General features: G+C 40.4%; 2 protein-coding genes and 1 non-coding gene across 9 annotated transcripts in view; 2 read left to right on the top strand and 1 right to left on the bottom strand.

Annotated features, from left to right (window-relative positions):
- The first annotated feature begins 361 nt into the window (after window positions 1-361).
- On the top strand, window positions 362-15,793 carry TIPIN (TIMELESS interacting protein). Of its 2 annotated transcripts, XM_001925231.7 has the most exons (9): window positions 362-422; window positions 1,460-1,523; window positions 2,169-2,306; window positions 2,430-2,508; window positions 2,891-2,966; window positions 5,498-5,620; window positions 5,851-5,914; window positions 11,810-12,016; window positions 15,191-15,793. In XM_001925231.7, exons 3-9 carry the CDS (start codon window positions 2,177-2,179, stop codon window positions 15,379-15,381), a joined length of 870 nt encoding a protein of 289 aa, XP_001925266.3. In that variant the 5' UTR covers window positions 362-422; window positions 1,460-1,523; window positions 2,169-2,176; the 3' UTR covers window positions 15,382-15,793. The 2 variants fall into 2 exon arrangements, with proteins under 2 accessions (XP_001925266.3, XP_013848769.1); XM_013993315.3 differs by lacking the exon at window positions 1,460-1,523.
- Window positions 6,344-6,479, top strand: LOC146406861 (small Cajal body-specific RNA 14). Its single transcript, XR_014832408.1, has one exon.
- A 1,669-nt stretch (window positions 15,794-17,462) lies between the features above and the next one.
- Window positions 17,463-24,957, bottom strand: part of DIS3L (DIS3 like exosome 3'-5' exoribonuclease) — a 41,769-nt gene continuing 34,274 nt past the window's right edge. For 4 of the 6 annotated variants that reach the window (XR_014817137.1, XM_021100270.2, XM_084978829.1 and 1 more), the window contains 6 exons: window positions 23,668-24,201; window positions 20,728-20,882; window positions 20,450-20,628; window positions 18,884-19,029; window positions 18,113-18,287; window positions 17,463-18,025 (listed from right to left, as the gene is read on the bottom strand). Coding sequence is in view for 3 of the 6 variants with exons in the window: in XM_021100270.2 (XP_020955929.1) it covers window positions 17,717-18,025; window positions 18,113-18,287; window positions 18,884-19,029; window positions 20,450-20,628; window positions 20,728-20,882; window positions 23,668-24,201 (1,498 nt within the window). In the remaining 3 variants the exon portion in view is untranslated. Of the gene's footprint in view, window positions 18,026-18,112; window positions 18,288-18,883; window positions 19,030-20,449; window positions 20,629-20,727; window positions 20,883-23,667; window positions 24,265-24,957 lie in introns of all 6 variants that reach the window. The other 2 variants (XR_014817152.1, XR_014817148.1) reach the window with 2 other exon arrangements.

The raw sequence follows: 24,957 nt of genomic DNA, 5'->3' as shown, positions 1-24,957 counted from the left end.
TCTTATGCTCAAAAAGTTGTTAGTAACTCTGAAGAATCGGTAGTTTCTCATTAAATTCCGTTTGCTTTTATCCTTTATAATCCATCCACAATTCAATTTTCTAAAAACCTGAGACCTTTTCCAAAGTATAGAGCACCTAAAGCGTAGGGAACAAGAACTTCACGACAAGACGGCTAAACTCGAACGAATTTCAGAGAGTGGAAGCGGTGAGGAGGAGAGCGGTGCAATGGACAGGATACCCCAAAAGGCGGGGACAAAAATGAATGGGCGGGGCGTTGGAGAGAGGCGGATCCGGTAGGCCCCGCTGGGGATTGCGCAAATTTGGCGCCAACTCTAAGGGAGCGTCTCGCGAGAGTCTCGCGAGAAACGTGTTTTCCCCTCCGCGCCAGGCGCAACGCTGTGGCCGCTGCAGTCCGCTTGAGGTGAGAGGCGGGCAGGCGGGCAGGCGGGCAGGCGGGCGAGTGGAATTCCCGAGGAGGAAGGAGGGCTTTAGGCTGGGGAGCGGGGATGCCGGCTGTCGCAGGGAAGGATAAGGACATGACAGAGACCGACCCTGGGCTAATAGGGGCTGGAGAGGAATGGAGGCCTGACTGGGTATAACCTGTGGGGAGATGAGGTTGGTGGGGACAAGAGCGGGCACTTGTACTTTTTGTTTCTGTCTCGGGCCTGCCTCTAACCAAGGTAGAGGAAGGGAACGTGTGTCAGGTCTGAACAGGGGCTTCTTAATATAGGAGGCATCCTGTGAATGTACAGTGAATGAATGAGTGTGGTTGAACTAAGAGAGGATAGACAGTGGAGCTACGACGAGGAGAAGGTTGGAGGAGAGGGATGGGATGGGAAGTTTTGAGGTTTTAGGGCTGGTTAGCAAATGAAGTCGTTGAGTTATTCTGGTAGCACTTCCTGGCGAAAGGGGCTTCTGTTTTGGTAACTTGGAAAAAGTTGGACTTTGAATCGCCAAAGGTCTGGGAATGAATTATAGTTTGGAATTTCTTTGTTAGGGGAGATCCCATTGTAGCTCAGTGGAAACAAACCCCAGTAGTATCCATAAGGAGGCGAGTTCCATCCCTGCCTCCGGGTTCAGTGGGTTAAGGATCCGGCGTTGCTGTGAGCTGTGGCTGTGGCATAGGTTAGCAGCTACGGCTCCGGTTCAACCCCTAGCCTGGGAACCTCCATATGCCACACCTGTGGCCCTTAAAAAAAAAAAAAATTGTTAACTTTCACTCCTTTGGGAGTCTGAGTACTAGAGGAGGAAGTGAAGAGAATTTCATCAGTGTCTAAAATTACGTTCTATTTGAGAAATTTGAAAGCTGTGAAGTAAGATGCCACTACTTTGGACCTCTGATGTGATGCCTAGAATGGAGATAAAAAGTTAGCATATCATCTGTAAGTGATTATTAGAACCATGTGGGTAACTGAGTGAAGAGGGCCTAGGATGAAGTCTTGGATACTTAATGACCAGGTTAGAGGAAGATGAATCTGCAAAGAAGATCCAGAAGGAGTGTCCAGGAAGGGAGGAAAGCAAGGTGAGTACTGTTGCAGAAGTCACTTTTCTAAGAAAAACATCTGATCAAAAGTGTTCAGATGTTTCTGAGAGGTCAAGTAAGGTGGTACTGAAAAGCATTCTTCCAGGTTATCAGCTTGAGGATTATTTCCATTTCTTCAAAACAAAAACAAAAAACCTTTAAAAAAGAAGACCAATATGTAAACAGTATTTTTTTTTTTTTTGCTTTTTAGGGCTGCCCCCGAGGCATGTGGAAGTTCCCAGTGTAGGGGTCGAATGGGAAGTACAGCTGCTGGCCTATACCACAGCAGTAGCAACTCAGGATCCTAGCCCCATCTGCAACCTGCACCACAGCTCATAGCAATGCCGGATCCTTAACCCACTGAGCGAGGCCAAGGATTGAACCCAAAACTTCATGGTTCCTAGTCAGATTTGTTTCTGCTGCACCACTATGGGATCTCTAGTAGGGTCTACATTAGAATTTAATTCTTCTAATTTCTATCTTTAGTTCTTTTTTTCATAACTTATCTTCACTTTGCTTCATGATGTGAGTTTGAAATATGATTTAACTGACTGAAACACATGCATTTTGCTGTAGGTGGAACTTCACTGTGTAATAGGAAGACTACTTGGATGAATAAACATGTTTACTCTTTTTTTCCCCTAGAGGGAAAGATGCTAGAACCACAGGAGAATGGCTTGATTGACCTACCAGATTATGAGCGCATAGAAGATGAAACTTTTCCTCCATTCCCACCTCCAGCCTCTCCAGAGAGAGATGGTGAAGGAGCTGAACCTGGTGAAGGTCTGTATAGAGTTCCAAAGTGGTATCCATGTTCAGCTATCCATCTGTCAGCTTAAAGTGATACATTTTATAAATGAGGTTTTAATTATTTAAGTAATAATAAATCTTGGTATATTTCACCAGAATCTGGGAGAGGAGCACCTGTTCCTGTACCTCCAAAGAGAACAGTTAAAAGGAATATACCCAAGTTGGATGCTCAGAGGTAGACTTCCTCTTTCCTTAAACATTTATACTTATCTTTCATCCATTTTTTTTTTTCCCTTTTATGTTACAGGCTTTTGGTTGGGATGATTTGGAGATTAGATATTTCTAAAGACATTTTTCTCAGTTCGTTAGATGCTCGCTCTCTCTCTGTCTTTTTTTTTTTTTTTTTTTCTTTTGGCCGAGCCTGTGGCACATGGAAGTTCCTGGGCCAAGGATAAAAACCTGTACCATAGCAGTGACCTAAGCCACTGCAGTAACAACGCTGGATCCTTAACCTGCTGCGCCACAAGAGAACTCCAATCTTTTTTCTTCTTTATGGTCTTGGTTTGCCCTTGATGGTTCTAGAAAGCTTGACTTTTGAAACATATTTCTATTCACAGATTAATTTCAGAGAGAGGGCTTCCAGCATTAAGGCATGTGTTCGATAAAGCAAAATTCAAAGGTAAAGGTCATGAGGTAAGAAATGTATCATTTTTATTTTAGACCTTTGTTTTTTATGTTTTTAAAAATATCACCAAAACTGTGGGTCCATTATCATATTCTTTGGAGTCTTAGAATGTTTTGTAGATATGGTCATCCAACATCCTAAGTCTTGAGAAGCTGTGATGTAGTGGAAAGGACATTGTTTGAAGAATCAGAAAACATAGTCTTTTGTAGCCACTGTTTGGTTTTAGGAAAATCACATCCAAGTCTGTAGCCTAAAATTTGTACTTTATAATTCGAGGAGTAAAATTTACTTTGTCTCCCTCAAAGAGTGACTTCATGAAAGCAAGGACTTTAACTGTATTAATCACTTTTCTGTCTCTAGGATATGACACAGTGTCTCGTTCATAACAGACATCAGTTAAGTTTTGCTGAAAATTGAAGATATTTAGAAACTGTCAATCACTGCACAAATGTACATTTTAAAATTTGAGTCATGTAGAGTGTTGATACATTTTTTGCATATGATTATCTTTGTAGGGCTTTGTGGTTTCTGAACTATTTTCAAATATATTTAATTATCAACCTCTGAGGTAGGTGCTAGTCTGTTATCTAGTTAAGGAAACTGAGTTTTAAGCAGCCACTGTCAACAGTTAAGGGCAGAGATTGCCTTTCCATTTCCTTTTTTCTTTTTGCTTTTTAGGGCCACACCTGTAGCATATGATATGAAGGTTCCCAGGCTAGGGGTCGAATCAGAGCTACAGCTGCCCGTCTATACCACAGCCACAGCAACGCCAGATCCGAGTTGTGTCTGCAACCTACACCACAGTGCACGGCAATGCTGGATCCTTAATGTAGAGTGAGGCCAGGGATTGAACCCTCAACCTCATGGTTCCTAGTCAGATTTGTTTCTGCTATGCCATGATGGGAGATCCAAAGAACTTTTATCTTTATCAGAATGAGAATGATAAGACATTACACTCTTAGTATTACATACATAGTTACTGGTAGAGTTGATTATTTGAACTATAGCTTCTTATACAAGATCAAATACCACCCCAACAATAAGCAAATATTTGAGTACTTGCTTTGTGTCAGGCACTTTACTTGTATTACTTAAACATCTTAACAATCCTATGAGGTATGTGTATTATTCTCATACATTAAGGAAAAGGCACAGAGGGGTAAAGTGATTTGTTCCAAGTCAATAGCTATTAAGTAGTAGAATTGAGATTTGAATCTAAGCAGTCTAATCCACAGCCTTTGCTTTGAACTACTCTTCTAATTTAAAATACTATAAGAGGAGAAGAAAATACTTTATAGTAAAATCAGAAATTTGGAACTTTTCTCATTACTCTGGTGTATTAAACTTTGTTTCATTGTCATTAAAATTTTTTTTTTAATGTTAAGTTGAGATTTCAAATACAGAGAGGTATTGTGGTCTGAGAATGTTTACAGTGTTCTTGCTAGTCTTTGGTATTTTGCCCTTGGGATTTCTGAATATATATGTGTGTGTGTGTGTGTATATATATATATATGTTTTGCGTGTATACATATATATATGTTTTGCGTGTATATATATATATGCTTTGCGTGTGTGAATATATATGTTTTGTGTATATGTGTGTGTGTGTGTGTGTATATATATATATATATATTTTTTTTTTTTTTTTTTTTTTTTTTTTTGCTTTTTAGAGCCTTACCTGTGGCATGTGAAAATTCCTGGGCTAGGGGTCAAATCAGAGCTACAGCTGCCAGCCTATGCCACAGCCACAGCAGCAGCAACGTGGGTTCCGAGCCGTGTCTGTGACCTACACCACAGCTCATGGCAACACCAGATCCTTAACCCACTGAGCAAGGCCAGGGATTGAACCCACAACCTCATGGTTCCTAGTCGGATTCGTTAACCCCTGAGCCATAAAGGGAACGCCAGGATTTCAGAATATATTTTTACAGAGCTAATTCTCAATGCTTTCCTCTCTGTATATGATTTAGGAACCTGTCACTTTTTAGTTATTTCTAAAAGATATCTTGTCATATTAAAGTTTCTTTTTTCCTCTGATTTAAAAAAATCTATCCAGTGCTCTTGTAGACTGCAGTTCTCTAAGCCCTTAGTAAATATTTTTCTTCTTAAAGTTTCTTCTAACAGTTTCTTTTTTTTTTTTTTTTTTTTTTTTTTGTCTTTTTGCTATTTCTTGGGCCACTCCCGCGGCACATGGAGGTTCCCAGGCTAGGGGTCCAATCAGAGCTGTAGCCACCGGCCTATGCCAGAGCCACAGCAACGCGGGATCCGAGCCGTGTCTGCAACCTACACCACAGCTCACGGCAACACCGGATCATTAACCCACTGAGCAAGGGCAGGGACCGAACCCGCAACCTCATGGTTCCTAGTCGGATTCGTTAACCACTGCGCCACGACGGGAACTCCTTCTAACAGTTTCTTAACCTTGTAAATATAAAAGGACACCAGTGACTTTGGCACTACTATTCAGTTCTGAAATCTGCTAACAAGGTCATTTGTGAGAATGAATCTTCTATTTAGCATTTTTATTTTTATGTGCTAGGCTGAGGACTTGAAGATGCTAATCAGACACATGGAGCACTGGGCACATAGGCTATTCCCTAAACTGCAATTTGAAGATTTTATTGACAGAGTTGAATATCTGGGAAATAAAAAGGAAGTTCAGGTAGGTGTTGAGGTTATCATGTATATTATTCATAATGCTAAATTATATAAGGATAGATTTAGCTGAGGCTAAGTTAGCTCTTTGGAGTTTTTATTTTGCAGTCTGTTGTAGTAGAGAGAAGGAAAATTAATAGTTATTTGAACAACTTTTTTTTTGAAACTAAGAATTGACTCATTGACTGTTTTCCCCCAAATGTAAGTGAAAATGTAAAAGTATCTCTTTATTTTCAGACCTGTTTGAAACGAATTCGACTTGATCTACCTATTTTACATGATGATTTTATTAGCAATAATGGTAAGAATATAGGTTTATCTTCTTTATTATAATTTTGCTTATAGAAATGGATCTAGTTGGGGTAGGCAGTATTATAAGACTGGGTTCTTAGTTTATTTTGAATGTACAATTTAAAGTACAGTAAATAGGAATGAGTTAAGATGCCTTGATACATCTAGAATGTTGTATATTTGTTTCTTACAGACATGGCAGTAATGCCATTAAGAGATGTTGTAAAAATATATTTAGCCACAGAATATGAGCCTTTGAGAACTCTGATGGTGACCCATTCATCCTCTGTAGTGTTTATTAATAAAAATATATGACAAGATACCATGTTCACTTACATGTCCACCGTTAAAAACAAGTGGCTCTAGGAAATCAGAATAATTTGATAATGAAATAGTTCACATTTCACTCAAGAGTGTATAGGACTTTAGTTAGACTTACGTGACTGTTCCTGGTATTGATTGCATTTGTTAGTTGTACAGTGCAACCATAGGCAGTCACACACAGCAAAACATATGGTTCCTGCCGACAGGGTCTGTATAGTTATCAGATTTTCTGTGCGATGGCTCCATACATGTTTGTTGGTTTTTGCTTAAAAATGTTTTTAACAGATGTGGTAGAAAGTACAGGTTCCATATCAAACACCCCCAAAGTTATTTATAAATTGCTTTTAAAAATGTGAAGGATTGAGATTTAAATAATCCATAGGATTTTATAAATGGAAAGGAACGAGTTATTAGAGTACTAAATCCCATAACATATACCACTGGGTTAGTTAGCTTATTCATTGAATTTTTTGAGCTGCATACTATGTGCTAAATGTTCAGGGATAAAGATGAATGAGATCAGACCCCTTGCTTTGTGGTCTAACAGACTAGTGAACCGGTAATGTGCCAGTAGACTGCAGGGTGCTGTAATTGGAGATGAACAGGAGATAGTGTAGGGTACAAAAGCGAACATAGTTTTAGGTTTACCTAGGGGAGGAGAAGGTTTCACAGAGGAGGTATAACAAGTACTTTGAATGATAAGCAGTAGAGGTCAGGCAGAGGTGATTTTGGATAGAGGGAACCACTTAGTCACAGGCGTAAATGAACCTGGCACCATTCATGGAATTATAGGCATGCTGCAGTATAGGGTACATAGAGGAAGCCTCTGTCAGAAAGCCTCGTTTTTTTTGAATGTTTTCTCTATCCTAAGAGAAGAGTCTCCAGACCTTTTGCATGAGACACTTCAACAGTCAAAATGTATTGAGCATTTTATTTTTCTAATACATGTACTACTGTACTGATAAGATACATAATTTACATAATTTACATTTTGTTCTCACCAAAACATTACAGTTTTTTGGCGGGGGGGTCTTTTTGCCTTTTCTAGGGCCACTCCTGTGGCATATGGAGGTTCCCAGGTTAGGGGTCTAATTGGAGCTGTAGCCACCTGCCTATGCCAGAGCCACAGCAACACCAGATCCGAGCCGCATCTGCGACCTACACCACAGCTCATGGCAATGAAGGATCCTTAACCCACTGAGCAAGGCCAGGGATCGAACCTGCAACCTCATGGTTCCTAGTTGGATTCGTTAACCACTGAGCCATGACAGGAACTCCCAAAACATTACAGTTTTAAAGTAAGAACAGTATGATTGAATAATCTACTGAATAATTTTATCAAAAATCTTGGGCTAGTACTTACTGATCTGTGATTTTCTTTTTTTTTCCTTTCCTTTCTAGGGCTGCACCTCCCCCCGCCCCCCATATGGAAGTTCCCAGGCTAGGGGTCGAATTGGAGCTTAATTCACTGTGTGAGGCCACAACCTCATGGTTCCTAGTCAGATTGGTTTCTGCTGAGCCACTACAAAACTCCAAATTTTTTTTTATTTTTATTTTTTTCTTTTGGTCTTTTTGCCTTTTCTAGGGCCACTCCCGCAGCATATGGAGGTTCCCAGGCTAGGGGTCTCATTGGAGCTGCAGCTGCCAGCCTACACCACAGCTCACGGCAACGCCGGATCCTCAACCCACTAAGCAGGCCAGGGATTGAACCCACAACCTCATGGTTCCTAGTTGGATTCGTTAACCACTGAGTCACGACAGGAACTCCTTTTTTTATTTTTAAATTTTTTTTGTCTTTTTAATGCCGCACCCGAGGCATATGGAAGTTCCCAGGCTGGGGATTGAATTGGAGCTGCAGCTACCAGCCTACACCACAGCCATGGCAATGTAGGATCCAAGCCGAGTCTGCAACCTATACATAGCTCACGACAACGCCAGATCCTTAACCCACTGAGCAAGGCCAGGGATCCAACCCAAGTTCTCATGGATACCAGTTGAGTTTGTTAACTGCTGAGCCATGACAGGAACTCTTTGATCTGTGATTTTAAGGTATGCTTTGTAGATTTAGTTTTTTCTCCCTAGATCTTTTTTTTTTTTCCTTTCTTTCTCCATTTTTGGCCACCCTGCAGCATATGGAGTTCCTGGGCCTGGGATCAGATCTGAGCAGCAGGCGCCAATGGCATATGGAATTTCTAGGACCAGGGACTGAACCTGTGCCATAGTAGCCACCCAAGCCACTATAGTGACAGTGCTACATCCTTAACCCACTGTGTCAGAAGAGAATTCCGCCTAGTGCTTTTTTAAAAATAGCACTTATTTCCCTTTAATTATTAAGTAGTTTGCTTAGCTGTTAGTTTATGTGTATCAGAATGCTGACGTCCTGTAGCACATTGAATATTTCTGGCTTTAGCTTCTTTGCCACAATAGCTTACCTATGAATGTCACAGTGAATGAATTTCAAGTGTGGTTCTAGTTTTTTAATCCCATTTTTATCCTAATCAAAATTCCATCAGTGTTTATATTCACATGATTTTTCCATAAGACATAGTTTGTATTAAAGATGTCATTTACGGGAGTTCCCTTCGTGGCTCAGTGGTTAACGAACCCCAAACCCAACTAGGATCCATGAGGATGTGGGTTCAATCCCTGGCCTCGCTCAGTGGGTTAAGGATCCGGCATTGCTGTGAGCTGTGATGTAGGTTTCAGATGCATCTTGGATCAGGTGTTGTGGCTGTGGCATAGGCCAGTGGGTGTAGCTCTGATTTGACCCCTAGCCTAGGAACTTCTGTATGCTGCAGGGTGCAGCCCTAAAAGCAAAAAAAAAAAAATCATTTACTATTGAAGAGATCTTTCATGGCTCAAAAAAAGTCGTTTTTTATGTATTTCATTATTAGTAATTCAGAATCCTATAAGCCCTATAAGGTGAAGCATATTAGAAACCTTATATATTGCATAATTGGTTCTAATACTTGTTTCTTAACTTTTCCAGCAATGTTTTCTATATATACTCCATCAATACTTCCCAACAAAGGAATGCATTTTAGTTTAGTGCCACATTTCTTTTTCCATGTTAGGAAGGAAAAGGCTTTTTGTCTTTCATTATTAAGGAAGACACCTCAAAAAGGGTTGATTGTAAAATGCTGGATTAAATATATGATTTTTAAACCTCACTGGAATAATTGTAAAGGTTATCTTTATGTTTTAAATGTTTTGCTAATGGTGATGGTTTTTAACAAATGTCATTAGCTAATACTTCACTGTACAATTACACACAGGACAAGAATATATTTAAATTTGTATTTCAAATATAGTTTGAACGAGTCTTGGAGTTCCTGTTGTAGCTCAGTGGGTTAAGAACCCAGCTAGTATCTATGAGAATGCAGGTTCAATCTGGCATTGCCACAAGGTGATGATGTAGGTTGCAGATGTGGTTTGGATCCATTGTTTCCGGCGCTGTGGTGTAGGCCAGCAGCTGTAGCTCTGATTCAACCCCTAGCCTGGGAACTTCCATATGCTGCAGGTGCAGTCCCAAAAAGAAAAGAAAAAATGGTAGTCTTGATGATTTTTTTTTTTTGCCCCCTTGTCATATCTGATGAGGTTATCTTTTTGTTTTTAACCCCTGTAATGTGAATGATACAGAGAGAAGGTAAAGTGTCAGCTTTGCCATTTTCTTAGTTCTTGTTTGTAGTTCTTTTTCTTCTACCTATAGGTATTTTGTTATGTTGCAGAAATCTTTTTAAGCTACCACTTGTGCATTTGGTTTGGTGGTTTTGGTTAAAATAGATACTATGTCAATTTGCTTAACTGGGCAGTCAGAATCAGCTGTATGTCACAATATGTTGAAATTAAGAAATGAGTGAAGATCCAACTCCACCCTTCCACAGTATGAGCTGCCTTGAAGGTAGCTTACAGACTAGATGATAACTGTCATATGGAGAAGTGATAGTTAGTCTCTGCCAGTCCTTTTTTTGGTCTTTTTAGGGCCTCACCTGCAGTATATGGAGGTTCCCAGGCTAGGGGTCCAAACGGAACTGTAGCCACTAGCCTATGCCACAGCCAAAGTCACAGCAACTTAGGATCTGAGCTGCATCTTTGACCTACACCACAGCTCATGGCAACGCCAGATCCTTGACCCACTGACCGAGGCCAGGGGTGGAACCTGTGTCCTCATGGCTACTAGTTGGGTTCATTAACCACTAAGCTATGACGGGAACTCCTGTCAGTCCTTCTTTTAAATATAAATTCGTTAAACTTAATTAAAATTTTTTTTTTAAATGAAAGATCTAATATTTACTTTTCATACCACTGTGGATTATTTTAGGGACATCCTACTTTGAGATAACTTGTGTACAGGGCTTTAAGAATTTAAGATTGGAATTCCCATCATGGCTCAGTGGTTAACGAATCCAACTAGGAACCATGAGGTTGCAGGTTCAATCCCTGGCCTTGCTCAGTGGGTTAAGGATCTGGCGTTGCTGTGAGCTGTGGTGTAGGTTGCAGATGCAGCTCGGATCCCACATTGCTGTGGCTCTGGTGTAGGCTTGGCAGCTACAGCTCTGATTGGACCGCTAGCCTGGGAACCGCCATATGCTGTGGGTGCTGCCCTAGAAAAGACAAAAAAAAAAAAAAAAAAAAAAAAAATTTTATTAAGATAAATAATGTAGGTGGAGTTCGAGTCGTGGCTCAGCATTAACAAATGCTAGTATCTGTGAGGATGTAGGTTTGATCCCTGGCCTTTCTTAGTGAGTTAAAGATGTGCTGTTTTCGTGAGCTGTGGTGTATGTGGCAGATGTGGCTCCAATTCAACCCCTAGCCTGGGAACCTCCATATGCTGTGGGTGCGGCCCTAAAAAGAAAAAAAAAGATAAATAATGTAGAAAACACTGAATTTAAGAAAACTGACTTGGAAGTATTTTCACAGATCTTTAAATTTATTTTCCTTTTTATTTTGTGTTTGGATTTTACCATATACAAAAATAGCCTATGTAAGATTATTATTGTATATCATATAGGCAATATGGCAAACTCCTAAAATGTTTTTGATGTAAAACAAAGATATGTTTTGGAATCTTTAAGTTCTTTTATTAGCAACAATGAACTTTTGCTTTCTGTTCATGCATGTTTTGAAACTAGTATTTCATTTAACTTATAATGCCTCTTTGAAATGATGAATAAATATTTCTCCTACTTGTTTGAATCAAATATGTATTTGTGGAGTTCCCATCGAGGCTCAGCAGAAACAAATCTGACCAGCATCTGTCAGGACACAGGCTCAATCCCTGGCCTTGCTCAGTAGGTTAAGGATCTTGTGTTGCCGTGAGCTGTGGTGTAGATTTCAGATGCAGCTTGGATCCCAAGGTGGACCCTTAGCCTGGGAACTTCCATATGCCACAAGTTGTGTCCCTAAAAAGACAAAAAAAAAAAAAAAAAAAAAAAAGTATTTGTAACATTCTCATACCTCAAATTGTTTCTTAAGGTCTGGAACCTTGTTGCTTTGAACTGGATTTCAGTTAATACCTGCATAAACTCTTTCTAATTAGTTTAACACTGCAGATGTACTAACCCTTTCTTTTCTACTGCAGATGATGTTGGAGAAGATAATGGCCATGATGTAACTGTTACTGAATTAGACCCCTTTTTGACAAACTCATCTGAAAGTGCAAAGTTTGCTTCTGAGTCAAGTAGAAGCCTAACAGAAGAACAACAACAAAGAATTGAGAGAAATAAACAATTGGCCTTGGAAAGAAGACAGGCGAAGCTACTGAGTAATAGTCAATCTCCAGGAAATGGTAAATTTTATGCTGGATTTTATATGCTACCATTAATATATCAAGGCCTGTTAGAAATGTTAACTTCTTTACTATTTCCCAAATAAAATACCTCTAGGAATAGAAAAACATGAGAGAGTATATTATGTGTATTTTAGAGAGAGGGAGCACAAGGGCTAGTAGCTGCAATCCTCAAAGAATAAAGGAGTCCAAGACTGTTTTCTGGATAGCTGAGTATCTCTTTAAAAATTATTTTAATAATTTAAATTGATTCTGAATCTTTCAAAAACATATTCTTCCCTGACTTCTAAAGTCACATGACATGTAATTTTATCTTCATGATCATAATCATTAATTATTGTGGTACTCTCTTAAACATAAAATGCTCTTCATCCGTTGAGAATTTTAGAGCCATTCACTGTGACATAAATAGGTCCTAAAATGCTTTTTGTTGCATTGTCACTTCTGTTGTGAATTCTGTTTTCTTTTTTGTTGATTCCCCTTTCTCTTTTAAAACTGCCTTAAAATTTGCTGTTTTTAAAATAGTATAGAAACTAGACAACCAAGTTCTGTTAAAACTGTATTTAAAAGTAATTGCAGATTGGTTTTGAATGAAGCATGCATGATTGCATGTATCTTTGTCAATTTCCATTCCAATTTTTCCTTCTGAAATAGGAAAGTAAAAATTATAGTAAGTAGTGGAGTTCCGTTGTGGTTCAGCAGGTTAAGAATATGGTGTTGTCGCTGTTGCAACTTAGTTGTTGCTGTGTACTGGTTCAGGCCTTGGCCTGGGAACTTCCATATTGCCACTGGCACAACCAAAAAGAAAAAAAAAAAAAAAAAGAATTATAGTAAGTAATGAAGATAGCATGTTATAAAACAATTTTGACCCCAAATAATCAAATTCTTGGTCAAAATTATTCAGTGGTGTTATCATAATTTTTTCCAGTTACGTGTTCCTATCGTGGCTCAGCAGTAATGAATCCCAGCCAGTATCCATGAGGGCCTTGGTTTGATCCCTGGCCTAGCTCAGTGGGTTAAGGATCTGGTGATGCCATAAGCTGTGGTATAGGTTTCAGATGTGCTCAGATCTAGTGTTGCTGGGGGTTCCCCTCTTGGTGTAGTGGTTAACGAATCCGACTAGGAACCATGAGGTTGCAGGTTCGATCCCTGCCCTTGCTCAGTGGGTTAAGGATCCAGTGTTGCCATGAGCCATGGTGTAGGTCACAGATGTGGCTTGGATCCTACATTGCTGTGGCTCTGGCGTAGGCCAGCGGCTACAGCTTCGATTAGACCCCTAGCCTGGGAACCTCCATATGCCTCGGGAGCGGCCCTAGAAAAGGCAAAAAAAAAAAAAAGATCTAGTGTTGCTGTGGTGTAGGGCAGCAGATGCAGCTCTGATTTGAGCCCTAGCCTGAGAACTTCCATATGCTGCAGGTGTGGCCCCTAGAAAGACAAAAAATAATATTTTTTCCAGTTGGAAATGAATTTAATTTTTACTTTTACGAATGGATGTTTTATCCCACCTTGTGAAAAATTACATGAGGATACAGCTATTATTGATGGCAATATCTTCCTTGCTGTCATTATCAAAGTTTACCTGGAAATAAGCATTTTAAGGCTCATCTTCTATTTGTAATATAAAACTCAAAAATTTTCCAAATAGGAGTTCTTGTTGTGGTGCAGCAGAAACGAATCCGACTAGGAGCTGTGAGGTTACAGATTCGATCCCTGGCCTCACTCAGTGGGTTAAGAATCCTGTGTTGCCATGAGCTGTGGTATAGGTTACAGATGCAGCTCAGATCTGGCGTTGCTGTGGCTGTGGTGTAGACTGGCATTTGCAGCTCCGATTAGACCTCTAGCCTGGGAACCTCCATTTGCCACAGGTGTGGCCCTAAAAAGACAAAAGACAAAAAAAAAAAAATTTCCAAATAGAGGAGTTCCTCTTGTGGCTCAGAAGTAACAAACCTGACTGATAGCCACGAGGGCACAGTTTCAACCCCTGGTCCCACTCAGTGGGTTAGGGACCTGGCGTTGCTGTGAGCTGTGGTGTAGGTCACAGATGTGGCTCAGATTTGCCGTTTCTGTGGCCGTGGTGTAGGCTGGCAGGTGTAGCTCTGATTTGACCCCTAGTCTGGGAACTTCCATGTGCCATGGGTGTGGCCCTAAAAAGACCAAAAAAAAAAAAAAAAAAAAATTTCCAAATAGAAATAAGTATGTTAAATATTCTTTTTTTTTTTTTTTTTTTTTTTTTTTTGTCTTTTTGTCTTTTGTTGTTGTCGTTGTCGCTATTTCATGGGCCACTCCCGCGGCACATGGAGGTTCCCAGGCTAGGGGTTGAATCGGAGCTGTAGCCACCGGCCTACGCCAGAGCTACAGCAACGCGGGATCCGAGCCGCGTCTGCAACCTACACCACAGCTCACGGCAACGCCGGATCGTTAACCCACTGAGCAAGGGCAGGGACCGAACCCGCAACCTCATGGTTCCTAGTCGGATTCGTTAACCACTGCGCCACGACGGGAATTCCTGTTAAATATTCTTTATTGTAAGTCACTTTGATATGCAATTCTTAAGAACATTTTTTTTTTGGTCTTTTTCCAGGTCCGCACTCACGGCATATGGAGATTCCCAGGCTGAGTCTAACCAGAGCTACAGCTGCCAGCCTGTGCCAGAGCCACAGCAATGAGGGATCCAAGCTGCGTCTGTGACCTACACCACAGCTCTCGGCAACACCGGATCCTTAACCCATTGAGTGAGGCCAGGGATCGAACCTGCCACCTCATGGTTCCTAGTCGGATTCGTTAACCACTGAGTCACTACGGGAACTCCGTCTTAAGAACATTTGATGTTTATTTAAAAAAAAAAATTTTTTTTTTTTTTTGCTCTTTAGGGCTGTACCTGCAGCATGTGGAGATTCCCAGGCTGGGGGTCGAATTGGAGCTAAAGGTGCTGGCCTGCACCACAGCCACAGCAATGCCAGATCTGAGCCGCATCTGCGACCTACACCACAGCTCACACCAACGCTGGATCCTTAACCCACTGGGCAAGGCCTGCAACCTAATGGTTCCTAGTCAGATTCCTTTCCATTGTGCCACTACGGGAACTCCACCTGACCTAAACTTGAAGAGATTTGTATTTATCAGGTAAGAGTAGACCAGGTTGCTTGTAATGAGTAGTGGTTCTTTCTCTTTCAGACTTGCTAATGAACACACCCAGCGCACAAACACTTGAAAAGGATAATAAAGGTGAAGATCAAAAAGAGGAAGAATCAAATGGATTTAACAAAGAACTTCTAGACAATCCTCATAATGATGCTGCTGCCAATACTGTAAATGAAGAGGAGGACTTAAATATAGAGATAACACAACTGGACCAATCCTTTTAAAAGGTACAACAGTAACTTAAGTCATCTAGAAATGTTACTGCGGTTTGATAGACCTCAACTGAGAAAAATCTATTAATTTACTATCTTCAGAATTTGAGATGACTACCACTTAGTCTGCTTTACGTAAAAATCCTTATTTAGTGAAACTTTTAAAGATTCGTCTTTAAAATCTGGTATTGTATATAATGATACTTGTTTCTTATTAACTTTCATTCAGTCTATTTATTGTCCTTAGTGTTTATTTTTATAATAGGCATGACTTTGTAAAAATGATCGGTAGTTAATAATAAGTAGCTTCTGCTGCTAGTGTGCCATTGAATGCCCTGTTTTACTAAATTGGGTGGTGTTTTAAGTTGTAAATATATAAAAATATTAATGTTCTTTTTCTAAAAAATAAAAATTCCACACACTATCCCTAGAGGCTTTATAAAAATTTCTTACTGCTATTTATTTATATTTTTTGCCTTTTGTCGCTTTTTTTTTTAGGGCTGCACCTGTGACACATGGAGACTCCCGGACTAGGGGTCTAATTGGAGCTGTTGCTGCAGGCCTATGCCAGAGCCACAGCAACGCCAGATCCGAGCCACGCCTGCGACCCACACCACAGCTCACGGCAACGCTGGATCCCCAACCCACTGAGTGAGGCCAGGGATCGAACCCACAACCTCATGGTTCCTAGTCGGATTTGTTTCCACTGCGCCACAACAGGAACTCCTCTTATTGCTATTTAGTTCTGCACTTTATACTTGTGGTAAAATGTTAACAGTTGTTATACATGTTTACATGTATTTTGGGGAGTCACATTAATACTTAAAAAGTCACAACATGAGGAGTTTCCACTGTGGTACAGTGGGGTAAGGAGTCAGCATTGTCTCTGCGTGGTGCCGGTTTGATCCCTGGCCTGGCACAGTGGGTTAAAGAAGCCAGCATTGCTATAGCTGCAGCTCTAAGTTGATTCTATATGCCATGGGTATGGCCAACACAAAAAAAGAAGAAAGTCACATGAAGAGTGCCTGGCCTGCATAGGTGCTAGGGAAGTTCAAATGCTCCTGACTAGTTAGAAAAACTTGGGAAGTATCATAGGGAACACAGACCACTTTGGGAGGATTCACAGGAGACCTTGAGTTGGCAGGCAGGCCAAGGATTGGGAAGAACATGTACCATGATGATACAGAAATGAATAGCTAGGAAATACAAGATTTGGGAATGGTGAATATAAGGCTGAAGTGTTAGGGCCACATAGTGAAAAGACCTAATTGGAGTTTTTTCTGCCTGAGTTTATCAACTTGGTAGAGGGGTAATTATAGACTGGAAGTACCATGTTAAGAGTTAGGTTTAAAAGTCTTTCTAGTTCTTGGCAGGAGATTTCCATGGGAGAGAGGGAAAGGCAAACCTAGTTTTTACAGATTAGGACATGGGAAGGTTGCTTTTTGTGGGAAAGACTGGCAGAGAGATGGTGCTGAGTAAAAGGTCTGTAGCAAGGGTTAAGGCCAGTGCAGCTGCTCATCATCTGAGGAGGACCACTCAACAAAGTGAGAGTGTGAAAAGAGAGGTGTGAGAGAATGGACTCTATCCTGTGCACCGCACCCCACTCTCTATGCCCTAGCCCCAACCAGTGCCAGGGACAGCAGGGGGCATTTGAGTCAAATGTGAAATAGGTTTAAAGTGGATAGGACCATCTCATTATCTGAACGTGAGAAGTTAATCTGACAGATGTCAGAGGGACCTATGACCCAAACGGCCCAATGTAGCAATTACTGGAAAAATTAAAATTTACTTTGAATTAACTGATTTGTCTTTTTTTTTGGGGGGGGGGTCTTTTTGAAGGCCGCACCCGTAGCACATGGAGGTTCCCAGACTAGGGGTCTAATTGGAGCTGTAGCCGCCGGCCTACGCCAGAGCCACAGCAACACCAGATCTGAGCCTAGCCTGTGACCTACACCACAGCTCATGGCAACGCCGGATCCTTAACCCAATGAGCGAAGCCAGGAATCGAACCTGCAACCTCATGGTTCCTGGTCGGATTCCTTTCCACTTTGCCACAAAGGGAACTGCCCAGAAATAACTGATTTGAGACAAGCTAACCAAAAGTCAATTCTGGGTTTATTAACAAGGCAACCTGATTTGCAGAGCCATGACTCAGTATCTAATTGTCTGAAAAATCACTTTCCATAGTAACCTAATTGTACTTTATTTAATGCAAATTTAATACTGAGAAAAATATTCCACACATACCAACTAGAACACTGGGTGACACAGGAAATTAGATATGCATGTCGAAAAGAAGGTGAAACATTCACATACGACAAAGGTCTTTCAATGAAATAAGAGTATTTCATATTCCATAACTGTTCGAAACATCCAGTAGAGCTAGGTCTCTTATCTCCTCTAGAAGTGTGTATAGGCTTCTTCCCTTTGTTTGGCAATATTTTTGATAGTCTTCTTCAATGACATTTACTTTGACTTCTTGAGCAAGCTGAGCTTCCTCCACAGATCTAGTTACTTCTTTTACTAAGTCACTCTTTAGCAAGAGGGCACTCTGATGAAAAAGTTCAGTATCTGGTATCATGTATGGTTTGTTGCTTATTATTTCAAGCCTTATTGTATCAGCATGGCAACGGGAGGCCTGTACAGATATTCGCACCTATTATAGAGGAGAAAATGCGTATTACTAAATTACATTCTTTGTTCTTTGTATTGAAAGCTGTATTTAATGTACATACAGACTTACTGTTATATGGTCAAACAAGTGGAATGTAACAGATTCTCCTCCTGTTGTGGTAGAGGTGATTTTGTTTTGAAATCGTTGAAGGGATCCTGGTTTCCATTCACAATGGCTATCTTGGCCGCATGAGATCACCAGACCATCTTTATTTTTTAGATAAGCAGCACCTTTAATCCCAAACCTGAATCATTGCCAGAATTAGAATCCAGGGATATTATATTCTTAATTTGCATATCTTATATACTTATCTAGAATGCTAGTTTTTCTTCTAGATTAAAAATGGCTTTTCCAAAAAACCAAAAACCAAAAAAAAAAAACCCCTACAGCTTTTTCTCTATTTACCTCCAAGCATCTCTTCCACTGAGCAGATGGAAACAAAATGTTTTGCTAAATAAGTAAAATTCTATCCTAAGAGTGATACAGATGTACTAAATTCTAATCTCCTTTTATACTTAAATAATGAATTTACATTATGTACATGTGGTAACTACAAAAGAGTTGCATTTATTTTAAAATGTTTTATTTAATTAATTAATTTGGCTGCAGCTGCGACACGTGAAAGTTCCCAGAGCAGAGATTGAACCTGTGCCACAGCAGCAACTCAGGTTGCTGCAGTGACAATGCCAGATTCTTAACCTGATGCTCCACAAGGTAACTTCTAAAAGTAAATGTTTTAATAAATTATATTTAATGTACTGTTTATATCCAGTGTCTGTACTTTTAGATTAAGTACAGACATTACTTGATTTCTTAACTACTGTGTTAGAAATAACGTACCTTGGTATAAATACAAGCACACCATTTGTCCTAATTGAATAAATAACCCCATCAGATATGCAACGCTCCTCAGTGTCTGGGTCTTTGTCTTTAAAATACATGCATTGGAAGAGCTCAGTAGACTGCTTCTGACAGTGCTGTGCTGCCTGGAAGAAGAAACACAACCCCAAAGCATGATGACAGACTTCCCTGACACTCCCAGAAGAAACATGGGATTCATAGTCTCACAGCAACAATGTCTTTTGAAAAAGGCTAGGTTTCAGAAAACTATTAATAAAAATATTCTCTATTATGAATTATATCAATTTTTGTGAGACCCTTTATCATTCCCTCAAAAACGTCTTAAAAGATTTTAAGAAAACTTGTTTGTCATTCAGGGAAAGTGTCCAGGACTATGTTTTACCTTTATTTTCAAGTCTTTCCTACCAAAACCCTGCTGGTGGAAGTATAAATTAGAGGGCAATTTAGTAACATGTATCAAAGTTTTATTTGTGCACCCTTTTGACTCAGCAACTCATTATTACCAGGAATTTTATCCAGGCAAATTGTGAGAAGTCTGTAAAAGTGTATACCAAGGATGCTTGTAAACTAGATTGCCTGGACTAGAGCTGCCTAACAGAACTTTCTGCAGAGATGGAAATGTTCCGTATCTGTGTGGTCGCATAGGTAGCCACTAGCCCAGCATGTCTCTTGGGCATATGAGATGGGCTTAGTGCAACTGAGGAACTGAATTTTAAATTTTTATTATTTTAAGTTTTAATTTTTTTTTGCTGTTTAGGGCCACACCTATGGCATATGGAAGTTCTCAGGCTAGGGGTCGAATCAGAGCTGCAACTGCCAGCCTACACCACAGCCACAGCAACGCTGGATCCAGGGTGGGGTAGGGATCAAAGCCAAGTCCTCGTGGATACTAGTAGGGTTCATTACTGCTGAGCCATAATGGGAACTCTGAATTTTTAATTTTTAAGTTAAAAAAATTTTAATTTAAATAACCAAGATAGGGAATGGTTATAAGACTGTACAATATCAAACTAGAACATTGGATATAAAAATTATATTAAATATTCAGTTTCCAAACTTATGTATCACCAAATGGTCTAGTGCAAAGCTGTGCAACATTATGGCCACTAACTAGCAACAATATAAAACAATACAAAGCAGCTTCTAAAACAATGATATAAGTATATTGACAAGGTGTGCTTAATGTGTGTTTAAAAGGCAGATTTCAAACAGGTATGATCCAATATTTCTATAAATAAAAAGCACTATCTGGAATTGTTAATAATGGTTATCTGTGGGTGGTAAGGTGATACTGTTTCACATGTCTACATTTTTAGAAGAACGTTTAACCCGTGTCAAATCTCAAAATCAACATTAAGTTACTTCAGAACATTTGTCAATGTATTGAGTTACTCAACAAACTTTATATTTTTCCTATTTCATTGTTGGAATAATTCTAGAGTTCAATTTCCTAGAATATGTGGTACTTCATTCTGTTACACAATAAAGCTGATACTCTGTTAGCAAAAGAGATGATGGGTAATAGAATTAAAAATTCCCTCTTACTCGGTTTCTGTTGTTGATATGTTTACATAATTCCTCAAGATCTTTGTTGCTGAACAAATTTTCCTTAATTTCCATTTTCTTATCTTTTGAAATGGCTTCCATTAACAATCGGTGTACTATAATATCTGAATATCTTCTTATTGGAGAAGTAAAGTGAGTATATTTATCTAATGCAAGACCTTGAAAAAAAAGCCAGAAAGTCAAAATAAACAACAAATATATTTTTTAAACAACTTGTTCTAGGTTATGGCCACACCAAGGAAAATTTTATCATTCACCATAGTGATGGAACTCTTCCTCGGCACACGATCCAGTAGAGAAATACAGTGCATTAGACATGGCCTGTGTAGCCATTGATCGAAGCAACTTGTTGACGATGGGATCGTTGGGGTCATTTGCATTATCCAGAGAATCAGCCAGTGTTTTATTGGACCTGACAAAATGGCAAAACTTTTACTTAGTCTCCAGTAATAATTTACAAGTCAGTACTCTTGAGAGGACCTCTTCCCTCATCATTCTGAATACTTTCATCTGCTAGTAGTTAAATTTATTTTGGACAAACTTCAGAAGCAACATTTTTCAACTACAGAAATCTAGTTTGCTTCTGAGGTTTAAATAAAGTATCAGAATTCAAATTTGTTTCTTAAGTAGTAATGTGCTGAACCTACAAAGTTAAGTTAATGCTCAGCACATAGTAGGTGGCCAAGTACTCGCTGAAATAAATTCCTAACGCCCCATCCTGAAATGTCCTGTACAGGTCAAAGAACAGACTTTCACTTTTTTTTTTAATCAAGAATTATTGAGCTAGAGGGAGTTTTTTAAAAAACAAAACTAAACTAAACCTGAGGCCTACAAGTTAAAGAAACCCAAATTCTTTTTCTTTCTTTTGTGGCCACACCCATGGCAATATGGAAGTTCCCAGGTCAGGGACTGAATCCGAGCCACAACTTTGACCTACTATGCCACAGCTGTGGCAATCCTGGATCCTTTAACCCACTAGGCTGGATCAGGGATCGAACCCGCACCTCTGCAGCTACTCAAGCCACTGCAGTTGGATTCTTAACCAACTGCACCATAGCAGGAACTCCCATTTTTCTTTTAGAGCAAGCGTTCTATTTATTTACTTTTAAATATTTTTTAAAAACCCAGGAAATAAAGAATTATTTTCAAGATTTAATATAGCACATAACAGTTCTGTACTGTAGCCTGCTGAGAAAAAGGGGAAAGCAAGGACAGGATAATGAACAGAGAGGCAAACTTTCAAGTCTGACAGATGTGGATTCCAATCCTGGCTCTGCCCTGTTAAATTATAAACCATCAGCAAATACTTAACCTCTTTAATTTCCCTATCTGTAAGATACGAACAAATGATACAGGGTGATGAATGAAAACACTCAGCACGTGTGCCTGGCATACACCAGAGCTCAACTATGGACAAGCCAAGGAAAGATACTATTGCCTAAAGATAGAGCCAAAAAAAATCCATTTTCATAAATGAGTAAAAGATATTTTAGGAAGTTCCTATGTAGCACAGTGGGTTAAGGATCTAGCATTGCCAGAGCATGGCAAAAGCTGCAACTGTGGCATGGGTTCGATCCCTGGCCTGGGAACTTAAACGTGCTATGGGTGTGGCCAAAAGAAAAGAAAGAAAAAGATATATTGAAGAAAAACCCCCTTTATACATCATTTTTGTTTAGTTTTTATTTTTAAGGGCTGCACCTGTAGCATAAGGGAATTCCCAGGCTAGGGGTCAAATTGGAGTTGTAGCTGCTGGCCTACACCACAGCCACAGAAATGTGGGATCTGAGCTGTGTCTGTGACCTACACTGCATCTCATGGCAATGCTGGATCCTTAACCCACTGAGCAAGGCTGAGGATCAAAACCGCATCCTCATGGATACAACTCAGGTTCATTTCCACTGAGCCACAATGGAAACTCCCTATTCATCATTTTTAACAGGGCAAATATTTTATCCTGGAGGTAGGGAGTAAAATGTCTCATTCTACAGAGGGGTGGCATAAGTGTACTGTATCAGCGTGGTGTCTTCTGATATTGCCATGGAGATAGACTGCATTTTAAAAATACTGAAATAAATAGGATTATCTATTTGGTATTTGCATTAAGGGGTAGATGAAATTAAATCAAGGATAACAGGTTCCTTTTATGTTGCAAATTGTAATGTGTCAAAATTATGCCTAAATAAACCTCTTTTCATTTTAAGCCTCTATACCTACATTATACTAAATGAAGAGAGCAAAGTGGAGTTTCCACTGTGGCTCAGAGGAAATGAATCTGACTAGTATCCATGAGGATGCAGGTTCAACCTCTGGCCTCGCTCAGTTGGTTAAGGATCTGGTGTTGCTGTGAGCTGTGGTGTAGGTCGAAGATGTGGCTCGGATCTGGCAGTGATGTGGCTGTGGCATAGACCAGCAGCCATAGCTCCCATTTGACCCCTAGTAGCCTGGGAACCTCCATATGCTGTGAGTGTGGCCCTAAAAAGCACCCCCCCCCCAAAAAAAGAAGAAGAAAGTAATCGAAGAGCCAAGACATTTTCTATTTTTGGTCAAAGATCTGGCTGTCAGATTTTTTTTTTTTTTTTTTTTTTTTGTCTTTTTGCCTTTTCTGGGGCCACTCCTGTGGCATATGGAGGTTCCCAGTCTAGGGGTCTGATCAGAGCTACAGCTGCTGGCCTATGCCACAGCCACAGCATCGTGGGATCTGAGCCGTGCCTGTGACCTACACCACAGCTAATGGCAATGCCAGATCCTTAATCCACTGAGCAAGGCCAGGGATCGAACAGGCAACCTTATGGTTCCTAGTCAGATTCGTTAACCACTGAGCCATGACAGGAACTCCTGGCTGTCAGATTTTTATTTTTTTTTTGTCTTTTTTGCCATTTCTTGGGCCGCTCCCGTGGCATATGGAGATTCCCAAGCTAGGTGTTGAATCAGAGCTGTAGCCACCGGCCTATGCCACAGCCACAGCAACGTGGGATCCAAGCTGCGTCTGCAACCCACACCACAGCTCACAGAAATGCCAGATCCTTAATCCACTGAGCAAGGCCAGGGATCGAACCCGCAACCTCATGGTTCCTAGTTGGATTTGTTAACCACTGAGCCATGACGGGAACTCCTGGCTGTCAGGTTTTAAGAATACTGTAAGATAAAAAAATATGCAGCGTCCCCTTCCACCCTCTGCCCTTTAAAAGAGGAATTACCGTGTATCTATGAAGAAACCCTTTGCTTTAGCACACTCTCGGAGTTCAGAGAAAAACTCCTGGTGTGGAGGAGGGTGCTGGCGCAGCAATGCCTGGTGAGGGAAGCTCTCCCAGATCTTCTTGGCTACCCAGTGGTTGGCCAGGATCATGCACTCAGCCACGGTTTCATGGACTTCCAGGGGCTGCTTGGGGATGAGGTCATGAATGTTCTTTTTCTCATCTAGTTGGATTCGAACCTCTACTCCTTCCAGCTCCAGGGCACCACAAAGGTCTCGTTTGGCTCGGATGTGGCGGGCTATGTCAGTCAACTTTCTGATGGCCCACACTAACTCCTCTAGCTTGGCTTGTCGGCTCTTGTCATCCAAGTCCCTGAATTCTGGAATATCATCAACAATGCTGAAGTTTCCGTCCAGTAGTTCCTGGGCTGCTTCATAAAACAGTTTGTATGCTGAACGAATAATGGTTCTGCCATACCAGACATTTTTAATTTCATGGGAGGTTTTATCCAATTCCCACATGACGCTTACAGCATACCTACAAAATCAGTCACACTCACATCGTTAATTCTTCCATTTTTGAAATAAGCAGAACTAGACCCTATATGTAATGAAAGAAACAACATTGCTGTAGGTTTCTGGTCTGATGTTTTCAATCCAAACACTCCACTACTACAAGAAATAGTTAAAACAAGGTTAGATTAGGTTCTGCTGAACTTTGAGCAAATCTAAAATGAGCTCACATGTCATGTTATAAACCCTACCTTACACTTCTCCATTTTGATTAGAATATAATAGGACTAATAGAATCAATTCTCTAGGCTCTCTAGCAAAGAAGGGCTAAGGGTTAAGCCTTTCAAATGCTATAGGATGACACTGAACTAGGATATCAGTCTTTTTTTTTTTTTTTTTTTTTTTGTCTTTTTAGGGGCGCACCTGCGGCACAGGTTCCCAGGCTAGGGGTCAAATTGGAGCTGTAGCTGCTGGCCTATGCCACAGCCATAGCCCACAGCCACAGCAATGCCAGAACCAAGCTGAGTCTGTGATGTACACCACAGCTCACGGCAACACCAGATCCTTAACTCACTGAGCGAGGCCAGGGATGGAACCTGTGTCCTCATAGATGCTAGTCAGATTCATTTCCACTGAGTTACGATGGGAACTCGTGTGTGTGTGTGTGTGTGTGTGTGTGTGTATTTTTAGGGCTGCTCCTATGGCATTTGGAGGTTCCCAGGCTAGGAGCTGAATCGGAGCTAAAGCTGCTGGCCTATACCACAGCCATAGCAACGCCAGA

The sequence above is a fragment of the Sus scrofa genome, chromosome 1 (assembly GCF_054392235.1).
Source record: "Sus scrofa isolate SSC_HxYL_T2T_F1_AM1 chromosome 1, Sscrofa_HxYL_maternal_Yorkshire_Landrace_v2.0, whole genome shotgun sequence".
NCBI classification, from domain to species: domain Eukaryota; kingdom Metazoa; phylum Chordata; class Mammalia; order Artiodactyla; family Suidae; genus Sus; species Sus scrofa.
Note: the sequence above shows the minus strand (reverse complement) of the source record. Positions and strands in the feature narration are given on the sequence as shown.